This window comes from Montipora foliosa, chromosome 1, assembly GCF_036669935.1.
Source record: "Montipora foliosa isolate CH-2021 chromosome 1, ASM3666993v2, whole genome shotgun sequence".
In the NCBI taxonomy this organism is placed as follows: Eukaryota; Metazoa; Cnidaria; class Anthozoa; order Scleractinia; family Acroporidae; genus Montipora; species Montipora foliosa.
Genome location: NC_090869.1, coordinates 4,539,836 through 4,555,117, shown reverse-complemented (window position 1 = coordinate 4,555,117; position 15,282 = coordinate 4,539,836). Strand labels below are relative to the sequence as shown.

At 50.2% G+C, this 15,282-nt stretch overlaps 1 protein-coding gene and 2 non-coding genes across 3 annotated transcripts; all 3 read right to left on the bottom strand.

Annotated features, from left to right (window-relative positions):
* Positions 1–11,181: 11,181 nt before the first annotated feature.
* On the bottom strand, positions 11,182–11,254 carry Trnas-gga (transfer RNA serine (anticodon GGA)). Its single transcript has one exon. It is a non-coding gene; the product is annotated as a tRNA-Ser (tRNA).
* Positions 11,255–11,433: 179 nt separating this feature from the next.
* On the bottom strand, positions 11,434–11,506 carry Trnas-gga (transfer RNA serine (anticodon GGA)). Its single transcript has one exon. It is a non-coding gene; the product is annotated as a tRNA-Ser (tRNA).
* Positions 11,507–13,542: 2,036 nt separating this feature from the next.
* LOC138008551 (uncharacterized) lies at positions 13,543–14,220 on the bottom strand. Its single transcript, XM_068855874.1, has one exon. The coding sequence runs from the start codon at positions 14,218–14,220 to the stop codon at positions 13,543–13,545; it is 678 nt and encodes a 225-aa protein (XP_068711975.1).
* Between the last annotated feature and the right edge of the window lie 1,062 nt (positions 14,221–15,282).

Genomic DNA, 15,282 nt, shown 5'->3' with positions numbered 1-15,282 from the left:
TCTGGCTGGGAGTCCATTTAGATGAGGCCCCTTCTTCGTCTTCCACTTCTTCCTGCTCCTGTTGTTCTTCTTCCCTTTCGGGACCCACCGCTTTGAGCATTTGCTCCCAAAGGGCTTGACTGGGAGTCTGGTCTCGACAATTGACCTGCTTGGCAATGTCCTTTTTTAAGTCGCCTTCGAATTGACGGATGAACTGTAACTGGGGTTTGGTGATTTTTTTTTTCAACGAATTGTCGAGCAAAAGTGACGTCACCGTCTGCAACAACCACACCAGACCCTGCAACATGCCTCGGATCAGATAATCCATTAACGAGGTTAGACCATACCCCATACCACTGACCCATCAACTCCACGATGTTGTGAGGGTTGAGACGTCCGGGATCCAATTCCACCATTAAGTTGCGCACCCACCAAGGCCGTTGTTTCTCGCGTGGCTCGTCCAAGGCTTATTCTGTCATACTCTCCCTTTTGATTGGCTAATTTTAGCAAGGTGTCCGCCATGTCATGTATTTTGGGTGGTACGATCAGCTGAAGATTGTTCAAACGCGAGCGCACGTACATTTGCAGGCGGTCCAGAGTTTCCACGGCCATCACTTTGTCCAGTTCCATCGTCAACTGGGCCAAAGTGGTCGTGTCGGCTATGGCAAACGCCACCAATTGTCGGGCGTGTTCTTCATAAAAATCTCCTCGAGTCACCCAATCGAACACCTTTCTTCCCAGTCTGGCCATCTTTTCCATGTAGTTTAACATGGCTTGGCGATGGATTTCCGTCATATCCTTGAATCCCTTGCAAACGCCCAGGGCCACCACTGCCACTGCACCGATGTCCTTGGGTCAACTTCTCAATGCGTCCAAACCTTCTTTGAACGGCGTCACAGGAGGTTCGGTGGCCATTCTCGCAGCTGCTACCTCCCAGGACATCACTTCGAGTGGAAAAGCACCCGTTGTCATTAGGCCAGAAACCAAGGTCTCCTGATACGGGAGAGGTCACTGCTGGAGGTGCTGGTGGTTGCGGCTATGGTTGCAGCACCACTCCGCTCAATGTGTCGGGTGGCAGCAGTGGCTGCAGCGGCATCTTGGTGTCGGGCGCTAATGGAGTGGTGGAACAGGCGATTCTTCGGCGTCGGCTTTGACTTTGAGGGGAACCACTCCTTGCAAGAAACTCAAGGCCGTGTCATGCGTCATAACCAGTTGTTAAAATTGCAGGTACAGAGCCATTTGCAATTCTCGACTGTAGCGGTTGAGCAGGTAATGTAAAATGGCACTGTACAGATTGAATGCATTAAGGCTCGTCGATTGCCCCGTGACTTGGGCCTTGATGGCTGCCACATCTTCTACCTACATGTCCAGTGTTTGAATGGCTTGAGTGGGATCGTCCACGACTCGGCTGGTTACAGCCATCAGGTGACTCGTTAACATGCCAACATGCCTCTTCCCGTCTGAGCCGCCTGTTTTTGTTGTTGCCAACGTTCCCTAATTCACACGACGCATTCCACGTCTTTATTAGTGATGAGCCAAGCCAGGTGCCGAAGGTGGCTGGGTCTTTTGCTGTGGCTCGGCGTTTTGGTTGTTGCCATTGTCATCGCCGTCGTCCTAACGTAAACGTCTGGGATGGATGGGCGCTCAGTACAGTCGTCTCACGTAGTCAGCTCAGGTCTTCTAACTCGTCGTCGTCGTCGTGGTTCGCGACCACCGGCTTGTCTGTGACACCGCCATTTTTGACCCAAGACTTCGGCCACCATGCCGCTGCTGCTCAACCCGCCGATGGGGCGATGTTTTTCCACGTTTAAAATGCGCGGATACCTCGAGTGGACGTGTACTTTGACAAAATAATCGTTGTTCCAATGGTCGTCTTCGTCTAGGTATTTGTCCAGTCGTTCGAAACGCGGTTCGCCCAGCGTCTGCGCAAACAGGCGAAGAAAAAATAACGCATAATCACCGCACACCGTGCTCCAATCTTGTTGATAGTCTGGCATTAATGCGGCAGTGGCGTTCCAGTGGCACCCACAGTCGCGGTTGGTAGAACTTGGGACATCACCCGTATGAATTGAAAAAGTAACAGGGACCTTGCCACGATTTCTTAATGGCGCCACCCAATGCTGGCCTGGTTTGACGATGGGATCCGTGTTGGCCACAAACGCCCACTTGTCTCGACGCAAAATCCGGCAGATGAGGATCTTGTTGCAAGGCTTGCTGCAATTGTTGTGTGTCGTGCATCGTAGTTTTCCTCCCAGATAAACAAAAAACAATAAAACACAATCGTGCGTGAAGCCTTTTTATTACTTGCTGCTGCTGCTGACAGAGTTGCTCAGAGAGGTTTTTTAAATTATTTATTAAAATTTTTTTGGGGGGTTGCATCACATTCACGCGCGCAAGGGCATGCTGCGTTTGCATGTGTGTCTTCAAACCACAGGACCACCTTTGGCATTGTAACACTGGGGGTACTTGCTGTGCATGCTGAGCTTGAACGGCCGATCGGGACTGCTCCAGTCGTTTTCCACAGCATTTTGCAAGTGATACACGTAAGGTTGCGTGCACCAGACCATGAGACGGAGTTTCTTCTTGGTGGCATTGCCCCGGACAGTGATGTCGACTTGTCCATCGAGTGTCTCGATGTACTGGTCGCCACCATCAAAATTAGGGTCCTAACGAGATCCAGGCCCACTTTTGACCGGCAGGCATTAACTTGGGTCTTGCACACAACCGTTGTGACGCTTGGGATTGGTCTTTTTGCCCCAGTAGTCCATCTGTGTCTGCTACATCATGAGATTGGTTTTGGTGGTGTCGTGCAAATCTATGGAACCTTCCTTAAAAATGCCCACCCCTCTGATCTTGATCCGAATCCTTTCAAAGCCGTTGTTCAGCATGTTGAGTTTTTCCATTTGCAAGGTTCCCTTGCCACGCAACTCGTTTTCTTCGATGACAGCCATGCCAAATTGAGCTTGGTCTGCATCGAATCGTCTCCTGTGGCGCAGATTGACCGCGTGCTGCAAGTGAGTGTGGGCCGTGGGACCACCCACCGCATCTTCGCTCAAATACTGATCTGGCAACATGCGATAGTCGTCGGGCAATAGCTTGATGCTCAAACTGACGCGTTGCATTTTTTCTCTCGGTTATATCTACTTGCCAAACAAGTCGTGAAGATGGCTTCCCAGAGCTTCAGTGGAATCGTCGTCGTCGTCTTCATAGTCGAATGGCGCTCGGCGGTCTGGATGTGTCAGGTCTGCTCAGTGTCTTTTGTTTTTATAACGGGCCAAAATGTCGTCCTGGTTGTAATGAACGATACTTGAAGACAAGCGCAGTGACGGCCAGGTTGGACGCTGAGGTCGTTCCAAGAGTTGAAGAGCCTGTCGATGCCATTCGCGTCTTCCTCGCCAATGGGCAATCGATGCACTTTCCTGTCGATCGTCGGTTAGGCTTGGCCTGTCTCGAGCCAACCAATTTTGAGTGTACAAATCCGTCAACAAGGAAGGAAGGAAGGATTGCGTTGCCCTCCCCTTCCAAAAAAATATTTTTCTTTTGCGTGGAGAGGGGACAATGTCGTCGTCATCATCATCATCATCAATATCATTTGGATCATCCACGTCGTCATGGTCGTCCATGTCATCGTCGTGCCGGTCGTTGCCGTCGTCGGGTTGGTCATGTTGTTGTTGTTGTTGTTGTTGATAAGAGACGGGAATGTTCATGGCATTTAAATACGTTTCCAAGTCGTTCAAGTGTTCCGTTGACGAATGGCCCGTTTTTTTGCAAGGCTAAACGTTTTTGCACTTGTTTTTGACGTTCTTTGAGATTGCCGGTCGCTTTTTTTTTTCTTTTTTGATTTGGTCACCTTGTTTTTTGTGGTGGTCAGTTCTCGACACACCTCTCCTCCTTCGGTGGTCATCACTTTTTCTGTCTTCGGTGGCCCTGCCGGGTCCGTCGTGGCAGTGGGTGGTGGCTGATGAGGGTGAATCGTCTTCAGGTAGGAGTTGTTGTCCAGATGGTAGTACAGCAGCTGCTGCTGCTGTCAACATCGGCAGTCTTTGGTTGATAAACGGCATTTTGGATCACTTACTCTACTCGTTGACGTATTCGGTAAAAGAGATGGGACCCACTCTGTGCGATGATCTCCACAACTGGCTCGGCAAAAACCAGATGCCACCTGCCTGGATGGGTTTGGCAGTTTTCACGGCATGTTTGAATGGGTTACTGGCCACGATGCAGGCCACCTGTTTGTCGTCGTCATTTTCGCCTTTGCTGTCACTGCCGCTAGGTCCGATGGTACTACTAGTCTGTGACGAACTGGTGTGCAAAGCTGGGTTACATCAACCTTGACGCCAGGCTTGACGCAAGTGATCTTGAGCCGTCTTGACCAGTTTAAAATGGCGGTCGAAGAGTTCTTGGCGATCGCGTTGTTGATTTTCGGGTCTCTGTCACGTTTGTCCGTATAGCGCAGGTTGGCGTTGGGATTTGCCTAGTCGCCCAACAGACTGTCGACACCGCCTCTGTGATTTTTTCCTTTTTTGTCAAATGTTTTTTCAGACCGTACGCACCTAAACCCACAGCAGCCATTGGTGCCAAAACTTTTAACACTTTTTTCTCGCGTTGCCAGACCTCATTCCTTTTGTTGAAGTACGGGGCCAAGAACAGTTTACCATCCCGGCAACTGTCATCTACCACCTTTTGGTTGGAATTGACGTCGAGATTTTTGAGCCTCTCTGGCACCTGACAACACCCCGGCCGTCAGTGCCAACCAATTTCGAGTTTATTTTACGTTCAAAACCTCAAGGATCACGAACCGCCATTTTATTCCTTTTTTGGCCAACGTGTGAAATTGGGGTAGACGTCGGACGTGGGGTTTCAAAAGTTTGTGCAGACCATAGGCACCGGCAGCTGCACCGGCGTGGAGTGCAGCCAAAACGGCCGCCGTCTTGGCTGTTTGACCCAGCAAACTACGGTGGTACTGCCAGCCACGTCGCCTTTGCAACGTTCTCGTCATGACCCCACCCAAATGGCTGGTGGTGCCTCCTCCTCCTCCTTTTTGCTTCATTTGATGTCAAAATTTTGGAGCCTCTCTGGCACCCAACAGCACACAGTGCGTCAAGGCCAACCAAGTTTTGGCCGTGTTTTCCATCTTGCGTTCAAAACCTTGAGGATTGTGCGCCACCATGCTACTCAAGAAACCACCTTTTTGGCTCTTCTTTCGGTTGGGTCGACTGCCGCCTCGCATGGGCCACCTGCCAAGACGCATTTCTCGAAACCAATTGGCCGGTCGCAATTCTTCACCAAAAGGAGGGTTGATGGAAACGGGTGGTAGCCCGTATCCATGGGCATTTTGTTGAATGCAGCCTCAGCAAGGCGGCCACTGCGGCCATGGTGGCAGTGGTTATTGCATAGGTGGCGCCCTTTTGCCACCAATCTCTGCCGTCTTGGACGGCTTGCACCAAATCGCCACCACCACTTTGTCATTTTCTTTTTTTCTTGTTATGCAGCAAGGCATAGCCAGGGGCTGCTCCGGCCTGAGGTGCTCCATACTTTAAAGCTTTTTTGCCGACTCCTTCGACCACGGCTTTTAGATAAGCACGAGCCATGTCTCCACTTGGAGACCTCGCCCACACGACGCAAGGTACTCTTGACCAGATAAGGGGTGGGACACAAATTTGGCATGAGACCTTAACTGCGTTGATTGAGTCGAAAAGATCCTCGGTTCCAATACCCGTGATGCCATCGTGTCACGTTGGTGGGCATGCGGTGCGTGTGCAGATGGCTGGCGTCCACCAAATCTTGCACGCTATTGCATGGTTCACCGATCAAATTAAAATCGTCTGGTAACGGTTGCAGTTGGGCCAGCGGTGGACATGACGGAGGTAAAGCTTCACTGCCTGCCGCCCTAGCAAAACCATCTCGAGCAGCCGCATGGCGTCGAAACAAACGCCTCCTGCGCTCCCCTCTGCGATTTAGTTGTTAATCTGGTTCGGGTTCTCAGGTTCACCAGCGGCCAACTCTTGGCCACATGCCCGTGTGAACGTGCCAAGAGGGTGGCAGCAGCGAGTCGCCCTGAGCCAACTAAGTGGGATCAGGTCCGTTGCCACTGCCACTACCCCCTGTCTGTGACGATGGTGGTTCTTTTTTTTTCTTCTAGGCCAAAGTCACACCACCCACTCCAGCCAGGGTAGGAACGGCCACTTTGCCCACTTTTTTCGCGGTGGACTTTACCGTCGATTTGATCACTCTCTTGCCTATACCTAGAGTCAATTTGCCCAAAGGCCCTTTGGACGCGCCGGCTAGCAATACATTTTTCCAACCCATGGACTGCACGAATTGCAGACCCAAACAACTCTTCCAACTACCTCCTTTTTGCGACGGCGACGGTCATTCTCTCCATCGTTTGACTAGTTGCGTACGAAGCAGCAGCAGCACCCAGCGCGGCACCTAGAGTCATCGCTGCGCCTTTTTTCAGTTTGCGATGGCGATATTTGTGAGCCACGTAAGCGGGATCGGGATCCACCATGTACGTAAATTTACGATGAGCACTCCCTCTTTTTGTTGTCGATAGTTTTTGCTTGAACTTTTGACCAGTCTTTTGCACGAGTTTGTAAGCACCTACACGTGCCACTGCCAGCAGCAAGACGGTCTTGGCCATGGTGGGTAATACCATCTCACCCACGTTGCTGGCTAGTTTGGCCACGGTTTTGGTGCCCTGCACCAAATGTTCCCCTTGCACTTGTTGGTCGACGATTTGATGTTGGTGCAGTGCTCCTTGCACGGCTCGATTGTGTGAGATTTCTTGACACATGGGTCGCGAAAATCGAAACGTTTTTAAATCCATGCCTCCTCGACCTCCTTGTTGTTCTTTAAAATGTGCTCGTAAAACTCGAGTCGCCCCAAGCGCCGCATCTCCTTGATGTCATTTGCGTTCCTCCATATGCTTGACATACGCCAAAAGGCTGGTGCCCAAACTTCCAGCCAAGACACCCCCTAGAGCTGCCAACTCCCCGAAACTGCCACCTCGCAAAAACCCCCCTCTTTGTTGCTTTTTCTTTTATCGTCGTTGAGCGGCCAGACGAGCAACTTCGTATGACGCGGCGGCCGTACCCAAAGCAGCCCCCAGGGTCACTCCCACCATCTTGAGGCCTCGTACTTTCTTGGCACAAGTCTGGGCAGCACGTTTGGCTAAGAGGTTGGCCCTCTGTTGATAAATTCGAGTCGAATTTAGTTTTCCTCCTTTTTGATTTTGTTTTTTCGAGGCCACTTTGGCCACTACCTAGCGCAAGACTGGAGGTGGCCCACCCACCGACATTCGAGTCAATTGACCCAATGTTTTCAAAGGATCTCCGGTGGTCAACGTGCCTTTGGCAACCATGTCCAAAGCGCACAGCCAGGGTGGCATACCCAGTCCGGTGCTCAAGGCTTTGCCGGCCAAAATCAACGCTCCTAGATTGCCAACGTGTCGTTGTTGTCGTCGTCATCGTTGCAATCGTCGTCTTTGGTGAACTTGCAACAGTTCGCGATCGTGGGGACTACGACGACCACCACCTCATTGTTGTTGTTGTTGTTGTTTGAGTCGGTGTTCAAGTCGTTGTCGTCTTCTAAAAGCTTGAAATTCCAACCATTCGGGATCGTTGGATCCAGGCTCCTGATAACCTCGTCCCCATCGGGATTTGTAAGGTCGAAGCACGCAACGGACTTGTTTATCGCTGTAACCCAAAATTCCACCACTACCTTGACCTCCCAGACAGGGCGGCAACCATTTGGAAGCCACTCGATCAGCCATGTCACCCACCACCTCCATGGGCAGGTATTGACCCACCAGTCACACAAACGGATTGCCACCGTGTTGAGTTGTCATCATCGTTGTCGAAGAAACCTGTCGGGCATAATGTCACAGCCTCTGACGATGGTGATACGGATCCCATAGTCGAGATTTGTCAAGCGGTCCCTGGGGCAAAGACGAGGTCTGCCTGACGGCAGGCATGGCAACGACTTTTGGTTTTTTTGAGTGTGTTTGGTCGTTTCTTATACAGAAAAACAGCGGTCATCCATCGTGAAACAAGAGCCAAAAAAATAAAAAGCAACGAGGGCACTTACAGCACTGTTTAAGCACCACCACCACCACCACCACCCAATCCCAGGTTTCCCAATACCGGTTGAAGCATTTGCAGGGCAATGGGTGCTGCCACGGAAGTCGCCATCATGGCCACGGCATTGCCACCTCGTTGACCTCCGTCTGCCACCAGTTTTTTCAAAGGGCTCAAGAGTCTCAAAGCTTGAGCCAATTAAGCGTAATCGCCCATGACGACATCGTAGAGAGGTCCTTTTTCGGCAAGGGCTTTGACGGCCAATCAATTGCCCCAACGAGCCAATTTGGCCTGGTCGCGCTTTCGCCGTTTGCCCTTGTTTTTGTCGTGCAAAATCCATCCCGAGGCCAATTTGTGCCATGTCTGTGGACGTCGTCGCCGTTTTTGTCGGGGACCTCGCCAGGGCCGAGCAGCAGCAGTAGCAGCCGCCATGGCTCCTGTGTCGTTGGCTGCTTGAGCTCTTAGACAAAACCATTTTTGCATTGTGGTCAAGGGCAATGCGTCTTCATCGTGCGCAAATTCACGAAGCATCTGCCCTTTGGTTAGAGCACCACCTCTATCATGGTCGTCGTAATCATCGTCGTTGTCCGCCGCCGCCTCCACCTTGATTGGGATTGAACCCTCGAGCATAGCCACCGTCTCCCATTTGATTGGGATTGAGACCTCCAGCATAACCAGTGCCCATTCCCAATTGCCCAAGGGGAAAAAAACATCCTGACGGTGGAGGACGTTTTAAAAACTGATGGTTGCTGAAGGAGAGGCGTGATTATGATGATGATGATGATGTCACCACACACACACACACGCACACACAGCTACACCTTAAAAAACTAACAAACCGGTAGTGATCCGTTGGTATTTATAAAAAGAGCTTAAAAGAGTGCTCTTTTTTGAAATTTCAAGATCAGAGTCAACGTCACATTAATTTAAGGGACGACCACTCGTGTCGTGATCGTCCAAGATAAATTGAGAATGCCGTCCCGCTTGCAATCGCTTCCAACTGGCAAACTGAAGGTTGAAATCCACTTGCACCTGGGACGGATCCACCGGCACATTAGTCAAACTCTCGCTGAGTTCGATGCCAGTAAAGGTGCGTTTCATCTTGTTCAGCCCCACCACCAACATCTGAAATGAGTTGGAAGACACCAGACTCCACACAAACCGGTCTTGAAAAAAGGCAACCAGATCGTCACGTCCTTGAAAGTGTCGACGCACGTCAGACGCAATTTCAAATTGTCGCCCAAATCACCGGTGGTCCACATCATCTCGCCCGTGTGACGCACTTGCAGCAAGAGCGGCATCAACTTGTCGTGTCGCAACAAACGCAAACATTGGGCGATGGGCCACGTCCATTCGAGCCGTTCGACTGGCGAATCGGCTTCCACATGCAATTCCAAGGTCTTTTCGGGTGTTTCTCGCACTTACACCCCCAAGTAATCCAGCATGAAATTGCGCGCGGTGGCCAACTTTTCCAGGCTGGCAATCTTGCAGACGGGAAACTCGATCGATCGGTCAGACGACCGTGGTTGGTGGTTCGTGTCACTTTCAAAGATTGTTCGCTCAGAGCATCGGTCAAGTCCTGCAGGCGTTGGGTGGAGGCAAACTGAATCCGGGAACCCATGGCGGTGGGCAGACTGCTGCTCCCCGACTACTGCCAACTGGCTCGAATCCGCATGGAGCCGTCCACATTGGTCAAATTGGCCGTGCGCAACACCAGACGATCCAGGCACATGCAATCGTTGCCGGCAAAGGTCAGATTGTAATTTTTCAAATCCAGTTCAATCTGACCTTCAAACGAAGTGGTGATTTCCGGCAGAGCCACCGCGTTGGGTCACACCAGATTGGGATTCAGAGAGCGTTTGGGAACGACGACGCCGGTCATCTCGTCAAGCAATTTCCAAATCGTCGTCTGCTTTGTTGATGGGCGCTTGACTCAACCGTTGTTGAAACTCCAAGGCCATGTAGGTGAACCCGGTCCAAAAATCCGGTGTGTCGTACGGAGATCGAATGCTGTGCAGCTGCACGGTCAAGGCGACAAGCCCGTTGTCCCCTTCGTAGTCGATGAGCGCCTTGCTGCTATGCAAAGACAATGTGTCCAAAGTGAAACTCACTTCGTTCTGCCAATCTTTTTGTGAGGCCTCGTAGCGAAAGCAGGCCAGTTTCAAGGCAAGTGACCAGATACGGCCTAGGGACCATACCAAAACGACTTCAAGACATCGGACTTCATCTCTAGTCGAGTGACCTTTTCCAAACGGAGCGTGGACCGATCGTCGCACAAATCAAACTTGGCCGTGGAAAAACTACAACCAGTGTGCATCAGGTCGACATGGAGGTCGCCGGTTGAAGCATCTATGGTGGGGTGGGCAAAACGGCCAGCGGCTCGAATCAAACCTCGATGACGCATGACAAGCAAATTGGGCAGATCGGGATCGCTGTGTCGAGGAAATTTGACGTGCGTCCCGTTTCCTTGCACGATGAACACCACTCGGTCGGGATCGTAGAGGCCAGGTGTTAACACACAAGTTGAGTTGATGCATTGAAATTCGTTCATGTTCAAGACTCGAGCCAACGATTGCAGCATCAAACACCAAAGCACTGTAGCACCAAAGGGTTGTGATAAGGCAACTTGACGGTATAGCCGTCCTTGTTTCCGTTAGCATCGGCCTGGAACACCATGGAATTGCCACCGGCCGTGTCAAAGACCAAACCACCCGACGTCAATTCGTCTGGCAAACGTTCGAACGTCATGTAAGCAGGCCATCCATCTGTAAAGAGAGCATCGATGCGCGCTTTATGCAAAAGCATTTCTTATCGCACGTCAGTAGCTCGATTGAATCCATCCCAGAGTCGATGCCCGAACATCCATAATGAGGTGTGGTTTCGAGATTAAACACCTCAGCTTCCAACACTTCCCCACCCCGTTGGCAGCGTAACTGGAAAGTATGTATTCGGGTGCACCCACCGTCAGCAAGTCGACCAGACCCTCGTCGGTAAAAATCAGGAGAGGACGTTTAACGGGTACTGTGGATTCCCAATCCGACTCTGTGGGTAGTCAAGTGAAGCTATGATCTTCGCAGTTATGAGCGCAATTTTTGCAATTGCGTAGAGAAGAATGAAAAATTCAGGACTTCAACGGGGTTTGAACCCGTGACCTCGCGATTCCAGTGCGACGCTCTAACCAACTGAGCTATGAAGCCACTGAAGTTGGGAGCTGGTCATTTGTGGGTTCTAATGGTCCCGTGAGGAATGAATCAATGATGAAATGGTATATGAAATGAATCATATATGAACTGCGGATATGAAATCAAGTGAAGCTATGATCTTCGCAGTTATGAGTGCAATTTTTGCAATTGCGTAGAGAAGCCTGAAAAATTCAGGACTTCAACGGGGTTTGAACCCGTGACCTCGCAATTCCGATGCGACACTCTAACCAACTGAGCTACGAAGCCACTGAAGTTGGGAGCTGGTCATTTGTGGGTTCTAATGGTCCCGTGAGAAATGAATCAATGATGAAATGGTATATGAAATGAATCATATATGAACCGCGGATATGAAATCAAGTGAAGCTATGATCTTCGCAGTTATGAGCGCAATTTTTGCAATTGCGTAGAGAAGCCTGAAAAATTCAGGACTTCAACAGGGTTTGAACCCGTGACCTCGCAATTCCGATGCGACACTCTAACCAACTGAGCTATGAAGCCACTGACGTTGGGAGCTGGTCATTTGTGGGTTCTAATGGTCCCGTGAGAAATGAATCAATGATGAAATGGTATATGAAATGAATCATATATGAACTGCGGATATGAAATCAAGTGAAGCTATGATCTTCGCAGTTATGAGCGCAATTTTTGCAATTGCGTAGAGAAGCCTGAAAAATTCAGGACTTCAACGGGGTTTGAACCCGTGATCTCGCGATTCCGGTGCGACGCTCTAACCAACTGAGCTATGAAGCCACTGACGTTGGGAGCTGGTCATTTGTGGGTTCTAATGGTCCCGTGAGGAATGAATCAATGATGAAATGGTATATGAAATGAATCATATATGAACTGCGGATATGAAAATTTTTCAGGCTTCTCTACGCAATTGCAAAAATTGGGCTCATAACTGCGAAGATCATAGCTTCACTTGATTTCATATCCGCAGTTCATATATGATTCATTTCATATACCATTTCATCATTGATTCATTCCTCATGGGACCATTAGAACCCACAAATGACCAGCTCCCAACGTCAGTGGCTTCATAGCTCAGTTGGTTAGAGCGTCGCACCGGAATCGCGAGGTCACGGGTTCAAACCCCGTTGAAGTCCTGAATTTTTTAGGCTTCTCTACGCAATTGCAAAAATTGCGCTCATAACTGCGAAGATCATAGCTTCACTTGATTTCATATCCGCAGTTCATATGTGATTCATTTCATATACCATTTCATCTGTGGGTAGTGTCAGGGAAACTCCCGTGCACATCCACAAGACCGCTTTGGTTTCATCGAAACGCATTCGGTGCAAAGCGACGTTACTCAAATTGGAATTGACAAACCCCGCGACATTCAAGAGCTGCACCATCTTATCACTGAGGGTGAACCACAAGTAATTGGTAGTACCGGCACTGGCCTGGGGCCGCTTTTGCAAGGTAAAAGCCGTTACCTTTCCATCGGCATCGGTCGTGTACGCCAAGGGAACACTGGGTGTGGCGGTCCAACAAGCGATGTTGGTTTGATGGGGATTCCCTCCGTAATTCGCCTCGTCGCTTTGGGGAAACGCAGGATCCAATCCATCAATGACTGATTGGTGAGATCAAAAAAGGCATAAGGCAAAAACCTGTTGTCCTGGACACGCGAGGTATTGACTTGCATTTCCCAAGCGTTCATTTGTCCCAAGAGCCATTGATCCGTCAAATGCTTCCACAACCACTGCGCGTCCAAAAATTCACGATCATGCCAGGCAGTGGGAAAAGCTGGCAGCGTAAACCCCTGGATGCAGTTCATGTGAAATCTATCCGTGCTGGAAAAATAAAGCCAGACACCGCCCATGACGCTTTCCTCCGGCAAATCTTCACGATTTGAATACTCGTCGCGTCGAACCAAGGTCACAGCCGTTTCCTCGTTCACTTAGTGCAGTGTCTCGAAGTGAGCTCGACGTAAATCGTGCTCATAGACGAGGACGCCGCGTTGGTCGAGAAAACGTAACCGATAGGCGCAGGAACGAGCATTGCGAAAACAAGCGCGAGCCACACGAACTTGCCAAGGTCCCTGGAGTTTGAGGGGGATGGGAAGTCGAGTGCGAAAGGCTGCCCGCATGCTGCGAAATTGACGAGGGTCGTCTGCTTGGGAGTGAAGGCTTTTGCGCGCGTTCGTCGTGTGAAAACAATTCAACGCTGAATTCGTGGCCGTCGCCGTCAAGTTTGACGACTTTGCGAGAGGCATGAAAAAACTCATCGTCGTCCGAGTCGTCGCCGCCGTTGCTGCTACCGCTGCCGTCGCTCATGGTTTAGAGTGGGATGGTTTCACGGTGTCCCATGGGATGATCGTAATACTCCACCGTTTGCATCTTGTATCTTTTGTCTTGAGCCAAAGTCTTGCGAATCGCCGACTCGAAATTTAAAAGGAGTACGTCGGTGCCAACTGTGAACAGCCAAATCTTGCAACAAGCAATTTTGAATGCGAAGAAATCGCGGGTATTGGCCAGCGTGATCTCCCGGGGTGCCAGTCCTCCGAGTCTGCGGTGTGGTCTGGCATTGTAGGCTTTCAAGAATCGCACCAAGGCTTTTTGAAGACTCAAGCATGGTTCGTGTCGTTTAAGCACTGCCAGACCTTCTTGAAGGGTGCGATTAAAACGTTCGACCATGGCCGCCTTCATGACGCCGTTGACAAAAAAATGGCAAATGCCGCGCTCTCGACAATAATTTTGAAACGTGGTGTTAAAAAATTCGCGCTTTTGATTGGTCTGCAACTTGGCAGGCGCCTGACCTCGCGCTTTGACGATGCGACGAAACACACCCGTGACGTTGATCCCACTCTTGGAAGCCATCACTTGGGCCATGGCCTGTGGACTAAACACGTCCAGGACCACCAACAAAAATTTGGTACGACCCAGTCCCCACTTGAGCCGAAGTTCTTCCAACAGATCAGCTTGCCACTGCTCGTCGAGTCCGCCGTAAGCCACCATGGGCGAGCAGGGAAATCGGCTCCTGGCGATGCGTCCCACCAGTTGACGAGCTCGTGAATAAGCCAGGACAAAATTCTTCGGCACGCTGTCGAGGCTATCGCCGACGAATTTTGGATGGGTAATGTCTTTGGAGATGACAAAAGAGAGCAGTGGGCGAGTGGCGGCAACCGCCTACGCGGCCGCAATCGCTTTGAAGCCGACGAACGACGCCGTCCCTGCACCGATCGTTTGCATCGATACATCTTTTTCATACTAATCAAAAAACAAACACACGTTGTATATATACGTACATCTTTATTTTTTTATTTCGAACAACAAACAACGACTGCACACACAGAGTTTCTTTTTCATCCGCATCATCATCATCTTTTAGCATTCGTGTCATTTCTTCGTGTTCTCGTGGCGTGCCACTGTTGCCATATCTAGTTTCACCACCACAAGAGCGCCCAGGGCAAAGCGAGCGAGCAGCAGCATCGTCTCGAGGGCGCCAACCAAATCATTCGACGTACCAAAAAAAAGACACGACGATGAAACAGCAACACACGACCTCGCATTCCGCAAAAAAAGAAAAAACATAAAACATCACAACAGTGCAACTACGATCATTTCAACGCCCAATCCTCTTGGTGGTGACATTCAACCAACACGCGCCGATCGATTGAACACGAAAGGTTTCGCGTTCGTACCACAAACACGGTGTCCTAGGATGCAACAAAGACACGAGATCTGGATCAAAACAAGACAGAATACATCCCAGCTTAACGCTTGAAACGCCACAAGCTCTTGCAGAAGACAACCCAAAAAGCAGCAGTGTTACCGACCAGAAACGGTCAAACGCAAAACACCCAATAAAATTCACGATGACAGAGCAAACAAACGTAACACGCTCATCAACCTTTTGCTACCAACCAACGAAAACAGTAAGATGACAGAAACCGCCGACCAACGATAGATCATACAAGCTCATCTAAACAAACAACACGCACGGCGATGCAATCTAAACAACACACTACATAGCAAAACGCCCCACATCAAGCTATTGCAGAAAACACAACAACACAA